General features: G+C 34.9%; 2 protein-coding genes and 1 long non-coding RNA gene across 3 annotated transcripts; 1 reads left to right on the top strand and 2 right to left on the bottom strand.

The window, feature by feature from the left end:
- Positions 1-4,956: 4,956 nt before the first annotated feature.
- LOC145724236 (uncharacterized) lies at positions 4,957-19,623 on the bottom strand. Its single transcript, XM_081972392.1, has 4 exons — positions 19,219-19,623; positions 12,563-12,821; positions 5,519-5,750; positions 4,957-5,461 (listed from the first exon to the last, which is right to left on the bottom strand). The coding sequence occupies exons 1-4, from the start codon at positions 19,609-19,611 to the stop codon at positions 5,056-5,058; spliced, it is 1,290 nt and encodes a 429-aa protein (XP_081828518.1). The 5' UTR covers positions 19,612-19,623; the 3' UTR covers positions 4,957-5,055.
- On the bottom strand, positions 6,065-9,777 carry LOC145724237 (uncharacterized). The gene is made up of 2 exons (XM_081972393.1): positions 8,830-9,777; positions 6,065-8,795 (listed from the first exon to the last, which is right to left on the bottom strand). Exon 2 carries the CDS (start codon positions 7,307-7,309, stop codon positions 6,665-6,667), a length of 645 nt encoding a protein of 214 aa, XP_081828519.1. The 5' UTR covers positions 7,310-8,795; positions 8,830-9,777; the 3' UTR covers positions 6,065-6,664.
- Positions 9,839-10,419, top strand: LOC145724238 (uncharacterized). Its single transcript, XR_014176957.1, has 2 exons — positions 9,839-10,195; positions 10,235-10,419. It is a non-coding gene; the product is annotated as an uncharacterized LOC145724238 (long non-coding RNA).
- Positions 19,624-19,719: the final 96 nt, after the last annotated feature.

Here is a 19,719-nt window from a genome sequence, read left to right as displayed (position 1 = left end):
TGCTAAATATTCGACTGTGGGTATTTTTATATGTATAAAAATACCCACAGTCGAAACAAAATTTGGCTATGTTCATATTAACATGTTATATGTCGTTTATAAACAATTTTTTCAACTTCCACCTTAAAAATAGTAGAAAATAGAAATGGCCATTTTTCTTATTAAAGTGACGGTAGAACTGTTTGTAACTTAGATTTTTAATAAGATTTATTAAAAATATTTAATTTTCTGATGTGTTAGTTTATATGATTTCCGATTTTGTTTGGTATTTTAGATATTGGCCTTTTTTTAGCTTAGCAAAGGTCTTTTTTTAAAATAACAGGATTAACCTCTACAAACTTATATGTTATAATACACCGTTGAAAAGGTAAAAATCAACAGAATAAAATGACGTAAAAATATATAGGATGTTCCATTTAAAAAAATGTAACTTACTGTCATATGTCAGAAACTAAACGGAATAGAAAAATACTGACTACGCCATTGGATTCTACATGAAAACTACTACCGGGAACCGTTCTTCCTTTTTTGATAACTTTAAGAGCAACTGAAATACAGAAGAGGTTCAAAAATTACCAATTTTCGAAAACCCCCCGTATCTTTGAAACAAAAGAAGTTTACGCCGCCCACTTTTCGCCAGTCATCTCAGCTCAGAAAAAGAGATCAGAACATGTATACTACTTTTTTTCTATCTATTATCGTTTTCTCTGTACCCCGTAAAACCATCGAAAATGCAGCACCCTGTACAGGGTGTCCCAATAAGCCGTGCACGCGGCTGTTCCTCGGAAACTATACATAGTATGGCTACGAGAAATTTTTTTTATTAGTAAATGTGGCCAAAATACGTTTTGATACCACTAAAATGAAAAATGTCCAAAAAGTCTGAAAATTTAAATGGAAAAGTATAGTAAAAATCTCATAAAAGTAATCCCCTATTCTCTACGAAGAATTTTCCTATTTAACTTTTTTTCTATCTCTTCAAATAAAGTGGTGGGAGTAGTCTAAAGTTTGCTTTGAAAGAAACGAAATATTTCGAAAACGGCTAATCAAAGAGACTTTTTTGCGGCATTTTAAAGAGTATTTTCTGTCCTGTAGAGTGTCCCAAAACAATGTTCCATTTAGTTTTCGGTCTTTTCAAAAAATGCACTTTCATCTTAGATATCTCAAAAAAATCAAATGCAATGGTATAGCTTCCTATTACCTATTCCATAAATCAATCAGATTATCTATCGTTGTGTGAAAACTGCAGTACTCTATCTCTTCTGTAACACGAGATATATTGTCTTAAAAATATCTATTCTTTTTTAAGATTGATTTATTTATTTTTTCTTTTTGCGCAAATTAAAATTTATAAGGGATGCCAGGGATATTCAGGTAGAGGTAGAGATCAATTTTTTGATAAGAATTTTTTAAAATTGTCAGACATAGATATCTAATTTTCTTGCGAAGCTAAAGCTGCGGACTGATGGAAGAATAGCTTGTAGAAAGCTTCACAACAGTTAATACACCTTGCGTAAAAGACTGCGAAAACGCTGCAAAGCTGTCTAAGAGATTTCATCTTTGAAGAGCAAAGAAGAAAGGAAATCCTTGGAACAATAATTAACTTAACAATATCTCCCTTAAATGACCTTTTAGGGCAAAAGTGCCCTGATGCAGTCTTGCAGAAAATATAATTCCCTACAACTCTTCTTTATTTAACTTTCTTGATATTTTTCCAATTAACCGTGTTATGGAGTCGCTTCATTTTTTAGAACAGTTTTGGGGGAATTTTTCCTTTAAATGACCTTTTATGGCAAAAGTGTTCTAAGCACTCTTGTAGAGAATATAATTTCTTACAACTCTCCCTTATTACACTTGTTTGAATTTTTTTTTAAGTAAAAACCGCCACAAATCTGCTTGAGTTCACTATTAAAAGGGGTACCTATTTAATACGACTTATTTTGATTATATAAAAAACTAAAGTTGATGATTGGAACAAATATTCATAAACGCTAATCTTGTAAAGCTTATTGAAAAGGTGCAATGAGACAGTATTTTTAGTTTTCTCAGATAACATTCCAAATATTTTCATAATTGAATTAAACAAAAAGTTTAGTTAGTTTTTTCTAAATAAACCTCAACAGGGACAGTGATTTGTTTGGGTAATTTTTTAAAACCTCGCTATTTTCTAAACGAATCAACTGATTTTAGATTTGGACTGTAATTGTGCTTTTTCCTGACGTGCAAAACTTTTACTTTATTGCACTATACACTGTGGGAAAGAAGCGTGTGCAGACACAGTGGAAAATCTGTACAAAAAAAGAAAAGTTTTATATTACAGTCACTTTACCAATTAATTTTTTTAACACAGTAACTGGTTGTTTAAGTCAATATCTCGGGATTTTTTTTTGGGTGTTTCTTAATTAACGCCGTGTGTAATGAAGAAATGTCGATTTATCCGGAAAATGGACAGTTTCTAATCTTGAATTTTCCAATATCAGCTGTTTTGTATCTGTCATTCAAATGCAGAGTTGTATGTTCAACATTAACTGTTACAGAATCAGATGAATACTGTTAGGACATGCCCCATATTTTATTAGACCTTGCAGGGTGTACAAGTGCACAAGTTGTTCTCTCATTTCAACTAGGTATTTTTAGACATCTTGAATGGTTCTATTGGTCAAGTAAGTTGACTTAAAATTACCTGACAAATTGGTTTTACATGTATATTGCGATCTCGGTATTCGAGAGAGTAAGAGCTACAAAGTCGGTTAAATGGAGAACATTTTTGAGAATTTTATGTGAAACCTATTCGAGGTTTCCAAATTGAAATCTTTCTCCGTTTTTCGGAAAATTGGAAAAACGTGGGAGGCTGCATTTTAAACACTCTTTAACAAAGCCAAAGAAAATTTTGAAACTAAGGCATTATTAAGGCACTTTCTTACGTAGAACATGATGAAATCTGTCGTCATTGGTTTCCGAGATATGGATGATAACTTAACGTAAATTTTTATGGCCATCGTCTTGGATTTTTGCATTTTTGGAAAGCGCTTAAAAAATCCTTTTCAATGATGTACTTGATATTTAGTTTCTAAAGGGCAGAAAAACGTTTTTTAAATTTGGAAATGTTCTGCCAAGATAAATTCGAACAGCCCCTGCAAAGTGAGGAGGAGCTCCATCTGGTGGTAGCCAGATACTTGCATTAGGCATATTTGGGTTGAGAAATAAAGCTACTAATTGTGGGATAAGTTCCTGCTGAATAAAATGCAAATATCGCTCTCCAGTTAAATTTTCTTGGAAAAATATCGGCCCAAGTAGAGGTTCCTGTTTAAAGAATTCCTGCCCAGACAATGATCTTTTGTGGCCATTGTGTATGGCATTCCCTCATCCAATTTGTAATGTGATTTGCCCAATAACGGCAATTTTGTTTACTAACATGTTGTGTTAAAGTAAAAAGTTGCCTCATCAGTAAACAATAGTATATTATAAACCTAGGGACTAAAGTGATTCTTTTAATCCCGCGGCGAAAGGTACAATTCGCTAAGGGATTAAAAGACACTTTAGTCACGAGGTTTATATACTATTTTATGCACTTTAGAATGCGAGAAACTAAAAATTAAAAAAATTACAAAACTAACAGTGGTTACAACGGTACTCTCGTATTACTGATAGTTGTTATTGATTGTTGTTGGCAAGGTGGATTCACTTAAAATTTATTGTGCCCTGGAAGTGTTGCTATGGCACAAAACAAATGTCAATCAGTTGTTATCAAACGGTGAGTCCAGAAAAATCGTATTTTTTGAAAATGAACATTGAAGAGGCCGCCCAAGAGGCCATCGTTAGCCTTCTTCCAGAAAAAACTCGCGAGGCTTACAAAAAACAGTTTCTTGTTTACCAAAAATGGTGCGTTGAAAAGAATGCAGAGAATTTTACGGATGAAAAGGTGCTCCTGGCTTACTTCCTGCAGAAGTCTAAGAAGCTCAAGGCATCTTCTCTATGGAGCCAATATTCCATGATCAAAGCCACGATAATATCTGAAGCAAACGTCGACATCAGCAAATACAGTAAACTCCAGGCATTTCTAAAGAGACAGAATGACCATTATAAGCCGAAGAAGTCCAAGACATTGGATTTCGACCATATAAGAGATGCGGGATTAAAAGTGTCTCTTTTATCCCTCAAATGAGGTGCACTTTTAATCCCTAAAGTGCATAAAATATTGTTAGAGTCTAATGCGTTTGCTATCGAGTAATTCTTGCATTTTCTCACAAAACTGTACCCCTTTATCAGGATCACCTTCTGTTAATTCCTGGAACTGATATATTTTGTAGGGGTGATACCAATGTTCTTTAAGGACCCTTAGTACCGATTTTTGCGATATTTCTGCTGCTATATTTCTTGAACCGGTCGTCGATTATCTTGGATTGATAATAAGATATTCAGTTTAGTGGCGTTGTTCAATGTTGAACGCCTCTTAGTAGCTAAGATCCATTTTCTCTAAATATGGTGGCCAATCAGGATATTTTTCTCTAAATAAATAAACCACTTCTTTTTTTTATCTCCGTATCTTAGCATCATTAGTATTATAAACTAGGTTTACCTACTGACTACAGCGCTGCAATGATGGGTATGGTCTTAAACTATTATACATTTTTACAGGGTGAAGGAAAGTATAGTTTCTGTAGAGAAAATTGGCATATTTTGTAACTTTTTACAAATATTTGTACAACTTAAAATATATTATCTCAAACCTTAGAGAAATATTTATTTTTATTGACTGCTTGCTACTAAAGTATGCTTTTGAAAAAGTAGAAAAGTGTATATGTCTTGGTTCATAAAACGCGGAAGAAAAAGTTATAGTTGACCTATTTCAGCGATTTTTGAAAAAACGAGTCAAGTTAATTATAGCAACATAAATCTATTAGGTTGGGTTAGGTTGGGGCCGACTGACTGTCACAAGTAAAACAAAAACACTGGTTTGACTTAATTATATTTATTCATTAACACATTTCTACTACTACAGAAACAAAGCTAATAACCAATATTTCGCGCAGAGAACCTTGATGTTGATTACTATTAACCCTCCGTCTGGTCATTCTCCTCATAACCAGACAATACAATGACTTTATCCACATCCTGTTGATCATCCAATTGGTTTTCAGAAGAATAATAGGCTTTCTTAAGAATATCCCCGTTGGAACTGCGCATTTTGCGCTTTCTTCTCCAACGGGTCGGTTTCTGCGAAACATGTTCCTCTTCGACTTCGGAGGTGCAAACCATTTCTTCCAAATATACCACGTTGCCCGTCGACGAATCTTCTCCAAACTCTGTTATGGCCATTTCTCTAGTGCGACATTGACTAAGCACGTGCTTAGCGAAATGACTGCCTGCGGCGCACATATAATCGCATTTAAGGCATTTGAACAAGCTTTTATAAGCTCGATCGCAATGTAAAACCACGTGTTTGTGTAGATCATTCAATCTATAAGTAAATATTACCTAAAAATTACTAATATATTGTGTTTGTTTGGATGATTACCTTTTGGAGGTATATCCGCACTCAGTGCAATTGTAAACTGAGCCATCTTTGGTAGCGTTTGGAGTGTCGTGGCATGAAAGATGCTTTTTAAGATCGCCGTGTCTTTTTGAGGAATATGAACATTCCGAACATTTGTACAAAGTGGTTGGCTTTCCATGGCATAAAATGTGTTTTGACAAATCTCCTTTTCTCTTGGTTGCATATTGACATTGATCACATTTGTACATTGGTACTAAAAATGTTGATCATTAACATTACTAATGAAATTTCTCACCAACAAAATAATGAAATCAATCTACAAAGTTGAGTGTGTGTGTGTAGTGTAAACATTAATTAAATTCCCAAGTTTTGAAAGGTTTGCTTATGTGACCTTTTGTTCTCAGTTAGACAATACCACATGGTTGAAAAGTTCAAAGGCTGAAAATGAAAAAACCTACAGGGTGGTCAATATTTACCTTTAAGTCGGATAGATAGAAAAACTGCCAGAAGTTCGTTTTTTTTAACCACCAATGTATTATGGTTTGTAATAAAAGAACAATATAGTAGTTTTCCTATTCAGTGTGCAAAGTTATGTTTTCCCACACGCGAAAGCAGTTAGACGAACGACGCGAAGCGGAGTTCGGATAAGCTTCAAGTGCGGGAAAACTACTTTGCACACGTGTTAGGAACAATATTTTTTCTAAGAATGAAATATCTATACATTTTGTTTTTAATTTTTATTGATATTAAAAACAACAACTTATAACTATTTATTGTTATTAACAACATTAATGTTAAATGTACAGTTGGTCGCGTTTTTTAAATTGATCGCAGATTGAGCAACTGAAGGTAAAATACTGGTACTTGAAACTGCTTCACTTTCTTTAGGATTGAAGGTCAGAATTTTGTTACTTAATCCTTTTTTATAACTTGTGAATTCATCAATGTATTCTTCAGCTACCGTAGTCGATTTCCAACCCCCCAAGCGTTTTATGTCAGTGATTCCTTCTCCAGAATCGGCCAGGAACGTTGCCGATGATCGACGATAACTGTGCCCTGTGTAGAGTTCTGGATTTGGCAACTTCAAAAAAATAGCTATTTCAGAAGGCATTTTTCCAAAACTGTTTACTCCAACACTTTACGAAAAACATTTACCCTTTCTGTAAACTAGGAAAAAACGATTGTTTGACTTTTTGGACGTAGGCCGGTGTATCTTCTGTACAGTTGCAGGTAGGTTCCGTTATGAACTTCTTCTGATATTATAAAGTTTCTTGCTGTATGATTTTTGGAATCCCTAATTTTAACAATTATGAGGTTTCCTTTGTCTTCAATATCTGTAGTGGTTAAATTGGCTAGCTCTTCCCTTCGACATGCACCAGCAAGTCCGAATATAGTGGCAACTTTAATTAACAGGTAAATTTCATCTGGTGCGGAGTTCATAAAACTGAATATTTCTTCTTTTGTAAAAATTTTCGCCTTTTTAGGTTTAAAACCAACATTCTGCTTTTTCAGAAATGCAGTGAGCTTATAAAATTCACCGATATCGATGTCTCTTTTTATTTTTATTACATTTTTGAGCATTGAATACTTTGACCACATTGTGTTAGGTTTGAATTCTTTGCTTAAAGTAACAAAATACGCTAAAAGTACCTCTTTCTTTAAGGTTTTTATCCCCTTTTGTTCGCACCATTGGGTAAACAACTCGTACTGTTTCTCGTATTTTTCTCGCGATTTGAGAGGCAGCAATTGCAAACTAGCCATGTTGGCGGCTTTTAGAACATCTTCCGGAAGTTCATCTTCAGTGATATCCATTATTAAAATAGTTTTTTTAACTTAAATAAGTAAGAATAAACACTGTTGTAGACTTTAAATTGCATATAAATGCGTTGTTTGACAATGAGCTTTGGTTTCTAAGGAAACAAGCCTCATTTTCAAAGACAGAGACAAGGTGGTTTATTTACCTAAACTGTACGGAAGAATAATGTGAAAAAAGTCGTGTTTTTTATATGAAACCCCTGAATATTATTACATTTTTGAATTCTACGCAAAATTCTAAGCAGATTTTATGTATAATAGTCTATATAAAACCACTGTTGCAAGGTATAATCAGCATTTTAAAAAGTGTGCGGGAAAAAATTTTTCCCGCATAGTGTGCGGGAAAGTGCTACTTTGCACACACTTTTACGTATGCAAAGTAGCTTATTTGCAAACATTCGTAGAAAAAATTTATAACAATTCTATGTATACTCTTCCTATACCTAACTTCAACCGATCAGTAATTCCTTAAAGTGCGTTTAAAATCGTACTCAATACTAATCTGAATACGGATACCTGCTTGTGCTGAGTTTGAAGCAGTGTTGAATTAATTGACAAATATCTGTCACAACATGTTGTAACGGGTGATTTTTTAAGAGGTATAGGATTTGATTTTCAAAAAAAACACAAAAAATTTGAAAAAATTGATGAAATCTTTAGTGCAATCAATAGAACGATCAATATAATTTAATGTTTGAAGATGATTTCATGTAAATGTTGGCCGCGGCTCCGCTTTAGATGGCCCATGCGCAAGGTCCAATTCTGGCACACTCTCTCCAACATATCGGCCGGTATTTCCTGAATAAATGCCTCAATATTGGCTTCCAGTGCGTCAATCGTTGCTGGTTTATCTCTGTAGACATGAGCCTTAACATGGCCCCACAAGAAATAGTCCCAAGGCGTTAAATCGCACGATCTAGGCGGCCAATTGACCCGAAACGTGAGATAAACTGTTCACCGAAGGCGGCTCTCAATTTGGCCATTGATTCGCGTGCCGTGTGGCATGTGGCACCGTCTTGTTGAAACCACATGTCGGGCATGTCCAATTCTTCCATTTTGGGCATAAAAAAATCGTCAATCATCACACGGTAGCGCTCGTCATTCACAGTAATGTTCCGGCCATCGTCGCCTTTGAAGAAGTAGGGCCCGATGATGCCACCGGCCCATAATGCACACCAAACAGTGACTTTTTGGGATGCATTGTTAGCTCTTGCAATGCTTCTGGCTGGTCTTCACTCCAGACGCAGCTTCGTCGCTGAACACAATTTTTCGATAAAAAAATGGATCTTCCTCCAACTTTGCCAGCGCCCATTCACCAAATGTTAGACGTTGTGGGAGGTCGTGAGGCTTCAATTCTTGCACCAGCTGTATCTTATAAGGTTTTACACCCAAATCCTTTCGCAAAATTTTCCACGTAGTGGAGTAACAGAGGCCCAATTGCTGTGAACGGCGACGAAACGACATTTCACGGTCATCAATAACACTGGCGGATACAGCCGCAATATTTTCTTCGGTACTCACTCTACGTATGCGTGTTAGTGGTTTAATGTTCAATAGTGTAAACTGGGTTCGAAATTTAGTCACAAGCTTCCGAATAGCTCCCTCAGTAGGCCGACCAAACTGCCCATAAATTGGAAGAAGTGCGCGATGCACTCTCTTAACCGAGCATGAATTTTGATAGTAAGATTCAATAATTTGCAAGCGTTGTTCGTTCGTAAGTCGATTCATGATTAAATTATAGACCAAACTGAACAAGTTTGACAATGACACAAGGCACGATTCACGCGTGATCTGTCAAAAACAGTGTTGTCAAAAAGATACCAGCAAAAAAATCACCAACTGTGATGTGGAATCGACAACTAGTCATTATGACCAAGCAGGTGTTCGTGTTCAGATTAGTATGAATTACGATTGAATGCGCCCTTTAAGGAAAAACTGTTAATAAGTCAGAAACGGTCCTAGTTAGGTATGGCAAATGTATACATGGATTTGGTCTAAATTTAATGTTATTTTATTCTTCTTATTTACTCCTGGATGTAGGCCTCTTCCAAATCCCTCCACGCCTTTCTATTACTAGCAGTCCGGGTCCAATTCCTTCCTGCACCATTCTGGATATCGTCTCTGGGGCCTACCAATGCTCCGTTTGGACTCCCTTGGGCTCCAAACTAGTATGCTATGTGCCCACCTGTGGTCGTCCTGCCCTGCCACATGACCAGCCCGTCTCCATTTCAGTTGTGCCACAAGCCTTAGAACATCTGTCACTTTAGTTCTTCTACGAATTTTCTCGTTGCGGATTCTATCCCTTAGAGTGATTCTTATCATAGCCCTCTCCATTGCTCGTTGGGTGGTTTGCAGTTTATTGGCAAATTTGCGGAAAATTGCCATTGTCTCTAGTCCATATGTGACAACCGGCATCACGCAGGCATCAAACACTCTCTTTTTCAAATTTATAGGAAATTCACTAGATTCAATGATAAATCCTAGTCTGCCCAGGATAGGCCTATTCTTCTTGTGATTTTATTTGTTCTGTTCAAGTTCCAATTTGCAGCGATGCTTGATGAAGCTCCCGAAGCATGTTCTTAAGCTCTTCACCTGTACTGGCAACGACCACAATATCGTCGGCAAATCGTAAATGGCTTAGACGCACTCCATCGATATTAATCTCGTTCTCTTGCCAATCAAGTTGAAGACGAGAAGAGAAGTTATGGTGAGATGGTGTCTCTTTGCCTTACTCCTCTTTTGATTAGAATATTGTCGGTTTTTAACTCATCATCTATATTTACATGAATGGAAGCGTTATTATAGATTTGTTTGATGAGGTTTGAGTATCTAGAGTCGAATATTGCATTGTGTAGGGATTCTAGAATTGCCCAGGTTTCGACAGTCAAAAGCCTTTTGGTAGTCGACGAAGGCCAAATGGAGTATTATATTCTGTGGCTTTTTCAATAAGCCACATTCAATAAGCCATTTCCCCTTACGGAATCCCGCTTGCTCGACCGGTTGGTATGAGTCCATCTTATTCGTCAACCGGTCGGTTATTATTTTCGTAAATAGTTTATATAAATGTGATCATTAGTTTCTGTCTCCTTTCTTGTATAATAGGATGACCTGTCACTGAGTTGAGATTTTACCTTCTGTCAAACATTCATTCAGCAACAATCTTACATGCTCCATCAGCGTCTCACCTCCTATTTTTATCATCTTCATCTTCATGCTCTGTTCTTTTATTACAAACCATAAAACACCGATGACATTTAAAAAAACTGGACTTTTTACAGTTTTTTTATCTGCCGACTAAAAGGTAAATATTGACCACTCTGTAGGTTTTTTTCATTTTCTGTCTCTGGGCTTATCAACCATGTAGTATTGTCTAACTGAGGACAAAAGGTCACATCAGCAAACCTTTCAGGACTTGAGAATTTAATTAAAGTTTAGACCGTTTTGCTGACAAATTCACCATTTTTATGAAAAATCTAAGAAACGGTGCAAGAGAGAGAGGTATAAGGAAGTATTGACATTAATTACTTTTTGCAAGGAATTCAAAAGGGAGATTAATAACAGAGTGTTCCATTTGAAAATCAAAAAGGCCAAAATATTTTGAAAAGATAGTTTAGACCAAACCTACGCTACACTCCAAATTTCAGTGAAAAATATTGAGTTGTTCTCTAAATACTCTAATATACCATCACCGTGAATAATGCTGTAAAAATATCAACAAATTAAATTAATAATAGAAAGTTCTTTTGACTGTATTTCCGTTTTTTTACGTTATCTGTGAAAAATTTGTTCGTTAACAGTATTACCGTTAACGAATCATGGTATTTAAGGACAGTTACCGGAACGAATACGTTCTTTCTTGTGCTTATTATTGTTCACTTTGCCTTATACAATATTTGTTAGTCTTCATAATCTTCATCTGTAAAAATAGAAAATAACAAAGCACATCAAATTGCTTTAATTCAAATTATTATCAAATATACTATACATTTTAAGGGTAGGTTTATACTGTATAATGTTTTTTGGTTACAAACACACAGTTTCTTTGCATACAGTGATCGCCAATTTAAAAATTAAAAAATCTGGCTAGTTGCCATATAAATATTGGTACAAAAATCCAAAACACTGTTCTTTTTTTACATTTAATACATGCATTGAAATAAACTACTAGAAGCTAGCAATTAGCCAAGAAAAGTGTGATTAAAAAAACATAAAATATGTGTAGTTAAGTAAATAATCTAAAAAGTTGAAAAAAATTAAATAAAAAAATCTTGCATTTGTGAAAGACTTTTGTGCTTTTTTACAGATTTGTATGCTTTTTTGAGAAACATTATTTTGCTTTTTAAGCGTTTTTTTCCCGGAATCTAGTGATAATAAACTACTAGAAGCTAGCAATTAGCCAAGAAAAGTGTGATTTAAAAAAACATAAAATATGTGTAGTTAAGTAAATAATCTAAAAAGTTGAAAAAAATTAAATAAAAAAATCTTGCATTTGTGAAAGACTTTTGTGCTTTTTTACAGATTTGTATGCTTTTTTGAGAAACATTATTTTGCTTTTTAAGCGTTTTTTTCCCGGAATCTAGTGATAATAAACTACTAGAAGCTAGCAATTAGCCAAGAAAAGTGTGATTTAAAAAAACATAAAATATGTGTAGTTAAGTAAATAATCTAAAAAGTTGAAAAAAATTAAATAAAAAAATCTTGCATTTGTGAAAGACTTTTGTGCTTTTTTACAGATTTGTATGCTTTTTTGAGAAACATTATTTTGCTTTTTAAGCGTTTTTTTCCCGGAATCTAGTGATAATAAACTACTAGAAGCTAGCAATTAGCCAAGAAAAGTGTGATTTAAAAAAACATAAAATATGTGTAGTTAAGTAAATAATCTAAAAAGTTGAAAAAAATTAAATAAAAAAATCTTGCATTTGTGAAAGACTTTTGTGCTTTTTTACAGATTTGTATGCTTTTTTGAGAAACATTATTTTGCTTTTTAAGCGTTTTTTTCCCGGAATCTAGTGATAATAAACTACTAGAAGCTAGCAATTAGCCAAGAAATGTGTGATTAAAAAAACATAAAATATGTGTAGTTAAGTAAATAATCTAAAAAGTTGAAAAAAATTAAATAAAAAAATCTTGCATTTGTGAAAGACTTTTGGGCTTTTTTACAGATTTGTATGCTTTTTTGAGGAAAATTATTTTGCTTTTTAAGCGTTTTTTTCCGGAATCTAGTGCTAATATATAAATATAAATTCTTACCGGTGTCATTTTCACAGTGAGTCAGCAGATGTTTGGACATATCGCATTTTCTGCGTGTGGTGTAGGTACACTCGGCGCAGGCGTAAATAGGGATTTCCACAGGTTGAGTGTGTCCTGTCAAGTGTTTGTTAAGGTCGGACTTTTTCATACTTTGGTAGCCGCAAAACGGACACACAAACACCTTTTTATTGAGTTTGTCTGCATATTCTTCGAAGAATGCTGGTAACCTCTGTTTGGGTTTTCTTCCACGCCAGGACAACTAAATAAGATTTATTTATTTAACCACAATATACATGAAATGTAAGCGCAGCAAGTCAACTTAAATAATTCCTACAGTCTATCATATACAAAATATAAAATAACATACAAAACTGACGCTCACTTTTGAGAAACATAATTAAAATTTCTTCTCCCAATAAAAAAAAGCGCCAATAAAGACCGCCCTCTCAAAATTCTCAAAAACCGCCATTATAATATCGTAAATTAAGACAGTTCTCGGAGAAACTCTAACATTGGCAAGGCACAACATCGACGAAGTAAGAGAATATAGATATCTAGGCCATGACATAAAAATACACAGAGACAACCAAACGCAGAGCTACAAAGACGAGTGGGGCTTGGATGGGCAGCCTATGTTAAACTGAACGGAGTATTCAAGAGTAATATCCCGATCTGTTTAAAGCGTAAAGTGTTAGTACAAGAGCGAGTGCAGAAAAACTTAGCTCAACGTAAAATGGAGCGCTCTATGCTGGGAATAAAACTATCAGATCGTGTTAGGAACATAGATATCCGCAAAAGAACGAAAGTGGAAGACATAATAACAAGAATTGCGAAACTGAAGTGCCAGCATGCAGGACATGTAGCTAGACGCAATGATGATAGGTGGGCGAGGAGATTATTAGAGTTGCGACCGCGAAATGATAAACGAAGTGCAGGAAGACCTCCCACAAGATGACGAAATGACATAAGAAAAAATCGAAAGTCAGTGGAAGAGTGTGGTCCATCGTAAACGGTGGAAATGTAAATATGGGTTATGTCCAGCAGTGGACTACGATAGCTGGGTAAAGGAGAAGAAGAAGAAATTAGGACAATTTTTAGCAGAGACTTGAAGTCGCCTGCGAAGTAAACGCAATAAATTAGCGTTCCTGGTGTTAAACGAATGCATCTATATGCCGATGGAAAGGTTAAGATCCTTTCCATGCTGTCTACAAGAATCTCTAGGTCCAGCCTCAACATGGTTCGGATCGCTCCCTTTTGGAGCCGGAAGATTCGAATAAAATGAGCGGAACCACCCTAAAGTGTTATATCATACTGAATTTTCGAGTGGAACAATGCAAAATATGCAGTTCTTATGACTTTTAGTTCTAAAGTGTCTCTCAGGTGTCGCAACATAAATATGACGGTGGCAAGTTTATTGGAAAGGCAGCTCAGACGATCATCAATCCCTTAGACACGTTGTCCGAAGTAGAATGAATCTGCTCTTGAGTTTCAATGTGATTTAAGACTAATTTATTAGAAAACCAAGACTCGATTCTCGTTTGCACCTCCCCAGAACGAAACAATAGCTCCGAGAGTGTAGCCACGCTAGACATAACGGTTGTGTCGTCAGCGAACAGATAACAATTAACTAGCTTTACATACTCTGAAAAATCATTAATGTAGATTATAAAAGGAAGAGGATCCAAAACTGATCCCTGCGGAACACCTCGCTTTAGTGGCAAGACAGTCTTCAGTGGCAGTTTCTCGAACAGCAGGGTGTGGTCAACGCAATCAAATGCTTTTGAGACGTCATAAAGAGATAACCGCACTTGATCACCCCTTTCAAGTCCCTCAACAACGCCAGATATAACAGCGCACAACGCTTGCACAGTTGACCTCCCAGACAGAAACCCGAACTGCTCTCAAAAGAACACCTGAAGCCAATAATCAAGTAATTTAAGAAAATTTGAAATAATTTGCCAAATATAGGAATAATTGAAATCGGACGGGGAAAACATAAACATCGTGGGAAAAACAGAGGTGTTGCTATTAAAATTATAAATATCTAAACACAAAAAAATTTTTCAACTTTGTAATGGCATGGGATACCATTTCATATGTTATGTAAGGGAAGTAGAAAGAGTGTTTACTAACAGAAGCCCGCATATCAGATGTGCGCCCCACCGGGTTCTGCACAGAAATCCAACAAAACGTCAGCCACAGTGGCAAAGTGTAAGTTCAAACTCTCACAAGTTGTTATCCAATACATTTCTATCAAGTTCATAGTTAATCAACTTGTATGAGGCTTTATTTTTACTGTAAAATTGGCTAATCAAGTTATCAAAGATCGTTCGCCTTGCCATTGAAATTTCCATATAAGTAAGAGTTACTATCAAAAAATAGCAATTTAAGTTACAAAAACGTAAAAACCAATACTTTATTGTGGGAGAGTCATTTTTGCAATGAAAATTACCTTCTGCAATAAGAATTTACAATGTTTTAAGTAGGAGCGTACTCTTTCAAACTTAATAAATAAGATTTATGTGTGATGATAGCTTGAAGTATAGGTAAAACAAAAGTGTCTAGAACTCTGTGCTCTATACAACTGTTTTAAACTTTCCCAGAACTCTTTTAAATTGCCTGAAGCTTCTAAGACCATTTTGAAAGTCCCATCAACCTCTAAATGCTATTGAAAACCTTTTAGAAAGTGCCAGAGGTTCTTCTTCAACATTTCCAGACTTGTTTTAAAGTGTCAAAAGACTCTAGGACCATTTTGAATGCGCCAAAGACCTCTAAATGCTACTGAAAACTTTCAGAGTCCTCTACAACTGTCTTAAACTTTCTCAGAACTGTTTTAAATTGCCAGAGGCCTCTAGAACCGTTTTGAAAGTTAAATAGACCTCTAAATGCTATTGTGAATCTTTTAAAATGTACCATAGGCCTCTACAAGTGTCTTAAATTTTCCCAGAGTGGTTTTAAATTGCCAGAGGCCTCTACAAGTATCTTAAACCTTCCAAGAATGGTTTTAAATTTAGATGCCTCCAGAACCATTTTGGAAGTGCCAAAGCTCTCTCGAATAATACTGCAAACCTTCTAGAAACTGCCAGAGTTGTTTTAAATTGTCAAAAGCTTCTAGATCCATTAAGAAAGTGCCACTGGCTTTTAAATGCTACTGACAACCGTCTACATGAGCTTTCCAAAAATGCTTCGTTTGGCCGCCAGAGGGCTTCCAGGCTAACTAAACGTTTTTCTTGACTGTAACCTCTCTAACTTCTTTGAGGGATTTTTTTTAAATCGGTCAGGTACGGCCCTGATATTTGGCACAAACCGAGCACAGTGAGTGTCAAATTTAGAGCCGTGGCAAAAGTGTAGAAATAAAATCATTAAAGTCGATTTTCGCTTGCACTAAGTGGCCAACATAACTCAAAACCCCAATAGTGGTGGTGTTTCATTGTCATTTGCAAAATCGGTTTTTCAAGAAATTTCTATGCATTACATCGTAGTAGACCTAGTTGCTCATGTAACCGTGTTTTCTTAATTTTTCAGGGTCAAATTAGCTCTAAACCTGTCAAAAAGTATTTCTGGGGCACCCTGTCTCTAAACCGTAAATAACACGCGTATTTGTAACACTTTGTATATACTTTTATATGTTGATGGACAGCCAATGAAATATATTGACGTAGAAAAGTCGGTTGGTTAGTGGTACCGTTTAGCCACTAGAGGGCGTCAACTTTGATAATTTTTTTGGTGTATCCTTTTGTTTAATATTTAAAAACCCGGTTAATTGCACTATTTTTGCTAGAGTTTTATACGTCAATGGAAAGCCAAGGGAACGACCTTTCTAAAAAGTTCCCAACATGGATTGATAGGTTAGACGGTTTGGCCGCTAGAGAGCGTCAAAGTTGATTATTTTTTTATGACTTTTTTCGTGCATCCTTTTGTTCAATCTTCAATAACTCGTTTATTTGCACTATTTTTAGTAGTGTTTTATACGTCAATGGATAGCCAATGAAATGAGCTTTCTAACAGTCTCCCAATTTGAATGGATAGGTTAGACGGTTTGGCCGCTAGAGGGTGTCAAAATTGACAAATGTTTTCATGACTTTGTTTGTGCATTCTTTCGTTCAATCGTCAATAACTAGCTTATTTGCAACACTTTGTATAAACTTTTATATGCCAATGGATAGCCAATGAATTAAGCTTTCTATTGACATATAAAAGTTGATGGGTTAGGGGTACGGTTTTGTCGCTAGAGAACGTAAAATTTTTGTAAAAGTAAAATTACAAAATTCATAATTTTTCATTGTATTCCAACAGAATGGGCCTGTCCCACAATTTTTTTTTATTTCATAACTACAAAGACGGATTGAAAATATTATACCCGTATTTTTTTGTTTTCAAAAATATTAAGTCTAAATAAAAAAAAAATGATGATAAAAACTACATTAATCTCATGTTTTAAACGCCCGCCGCCGGTGACGTACTACACTATCAACCAATCAGCGACAAGAAGTGAAACAGTTGGCGAGCAACAGCCAATAAAATCGCCCAGAATTACGTACGTCACATGCGCGCCAAAACAGATCTTTTAAATTTAATGGACAAATTCAAACTAATGTAGGAACATTTACGACCATAATTTTTTCTTCAAGAATATGAAAAATTAGTTTTTTGATCCTTCTTTCGATTCCAGTCATTAAAACAAAAATTTATGATATGTGGGATAGGCCCATTCATTGAAATTACCAAACTTTATTTATGTTTAAATTTGAATGGTAGATTTTTTTTATAATATAATTCAGATGTTCCCAATTCTATTAATAGTTTTCAAAATACCTCCAGTAATGGCCATTAATTCCTGAAGTCATAATGCCCCAGCAGTTTACCCCTCAAAAAAGTCCCAGATGCTTTTACAAATGTTCAAAACCTTGTTTGGAGTCCAAATAAGTTTTCTTCTTGGTTATAAGTGAAAATAAAATTTCTTAAAAATGTGCTGCTCATATGCTAGTTTAAGAGATATTTTGGAAACTGACAATCTGGAATAACTTCTTGATGAGTGACTCTAATCAACACCTAAAACCAGAAATTTGTATTACTTTGTCTTCAAAATATTTTAACTCAATCAATAGATTTAACTTTAAAATTGATTTGAAAAATTTAATTGGCCAGCTGTTTAGTACCTATAGCCTGGCTAGAAATGCTGTTTTTGGAGGTTTGGAACCAGACACATAAAACAGAAACTCTTGTGCAATAGAATAAAACTTCTCTCAAAAACAAGGTCACAAAGATGCAATTTTGTTTTTTGATTCTCGTGCAAAAGCAGCAAACATCAAACAGTTTAGACCTGTTTTAAAACTTTTATTTTGTTAACAGAAAAACTAAAATTCTAGTAAAAAATGTTGATTACTATACTATTCTATAAACTATTTATAAATAGATTATGATTCCTGTAAGAAAGTTACTTTTCTTTTTCTCAAGACATTTTAATAAGTTTGTTGAAAGATGAAATCTGTTTTGGTTTTCTAAATCTGAATGGAAACAGAGGTTCTGTGTATGTATGTTTTATTCTTTGATTTCCAAAATCACCTTTAGATGTACAAGGAAAAACTTATTTCTACTAGCTAATAGGAAAATAGGTTTAAGCCTGGTTTATAAAACAAAATTTAACTTTAGCATTAACTTTAGTATTACCATTAAGAATAGAAGTAGTGGTTTTAAATTGTGATGGTCATAAACAAAATTTAACTTTAACTGTAAATTTAGCTGTAACTTCTGACCTTGGTTTTACATAAAATTCTAAATTTACAGCTAATACTAAAGTTAAATCTCCAATGTTTAAACTTCTTCTTAAGATTGAATTTTTGCTTTATTTATGAAATTTCTAAACAGAAATTCAAAAAAGGGTCTTGTGAAGAATAGCTAACCACGAATTTTGAGTCAATTTTTTTTTTTTGGGTTAGGTTACGTCCTATATAGTACAGATAAAAAAGAAAAAATGCGAACGATCCACAATTTTTGTCACAAAATCGTTCAAAAAATCCATGATTTTACAAGCATTTTGTGGAATTTGATCAGCTGATTTGGAAAGTTCGTCTGCGCTGTTGCCAAATCGCACGCGTAGTCTGAAATCAAATATTACATCATTCTTAAAAATTGTAGAAGTGTTTTGAAAAAAGAATGAATATGAGAATATGTGAACCTATGCTAACCTAGTGGCCGATCACATAGAGTAATCAAAAACATGGTTATGCTGTAAGGGTTATTTTTTAAATATTATTAAAAAAAAATGCTTAGGTGAACCTATGCTAACCAAGTGACTGATCACTTAGATGGCAACAGCGGACAAAGCATCTCGTCGTAGTAAATTCATGGTTAGTTATTGTTCACAAGACCCTTCAAAAAATATCCTTTTGCTATTGATTTAGTGCAGTAATGTGGCATTAGGCAGCAAAACTTGAAAAAAATAACATTAAAGTTAGGTTACCTTTCAGAAAACTGTATGGTTAAATTAAGCGTTTTATAAACACCCTTTTTTTTGGGTTAATACTAAATTTATTACTAATGCTAAAGTTACTGCTAAAGTTAAAATTTCTTTTATAAACTAGGCTTTAGATATAGGAACCATTTTAAATATAAAAAAGCAAATAAGCCACTTACCTATCAAGATTAAAACCCACCTTAGTTTCTGCAAGACTGTTGATGGAAAATTTTGGGTTTTCCTGTTCATCATCACATTCATCTTGGCTATCCAGTTCAGCCTCGTTGATATCTTCTGTTAAGTCTTCCCCTTCGCAAATTTCAAAAAACTCTTCGTCCAAACCATCATCATCTTCGAGCAAAGCTTCATCGTGGGTCCTAACTATGTGCTCGTCCAGGACATCGATATCTTGGGTTGCAAATTCGCAATATTTACAAGAAAAAACCTCGTTTTCCTGTTCTTGTTCGCCTGACGCAATTTCGGCCTCATCCTCTTCGAGAAACGAGTTGTTTCTTTTGGTTTTCGATTGAGAATTCATTTTTAAAGAATCTGAGAAGAACGTGCCTCTCTTCCTTTTGTGCGCCGGCCTCATACGACATCTGACATATGATGTTTTTGCGCGCGCACTCTGGACAGTTGACAGTTTATTCAATGTAGAGTGTGTTCGGTATACAGAGCGGGAGATTGGCTATGCCACCGC

This window comes from Ips typographus, linkage group LG2, assembly GCF_016097725.1.
Source record: "Ips typographus isolate SLU linkage group LG2, UJ_Ityp_2.0, whole genome shotgun sequence".
In the NCBI taxonomy this organism is placed as follows: Eukaryota; Metazoa; Arthropoda; class Insecta; order Coleoptera; family Curculionidae; genus Ips; species Ips typographus.
This window is presented reverse-complemented; position numbering and strand designations above follow the sequence as displayed.

Bases quoted from the DNA above. Each gene is read 5' to 3' on its own strand.
- LOC145724236 (XM_081972392.1), bottom strand. From the start codon at position 19,611: ATGAGGCCGGCGCACAAAAGGAAGAGAGGCACGTTCTTCTCAGATTCT. The intron at 12,822-19,218 runs GTGGGTTTTAAT...AATCTTATTTAG, and splicing joins ACAGTCTTGCAGAAACTAAG to TTGTCCTGGCGTGGAAGAAA. The intron at 5,462-5,518 runs GTAATCATCCAA...ATTTACTTATAG, and splicing joins TGCGGATATACCTCCAAAAG to ATTGAATGATCTACACAAAC.
- LOC145724237 (XM_081972393.1), bottom strand. From the start codon at position 7,309: ATGGATATCACTGAAGATGAACTTCCGGAAGATGTTCTAAAAGCCGCC.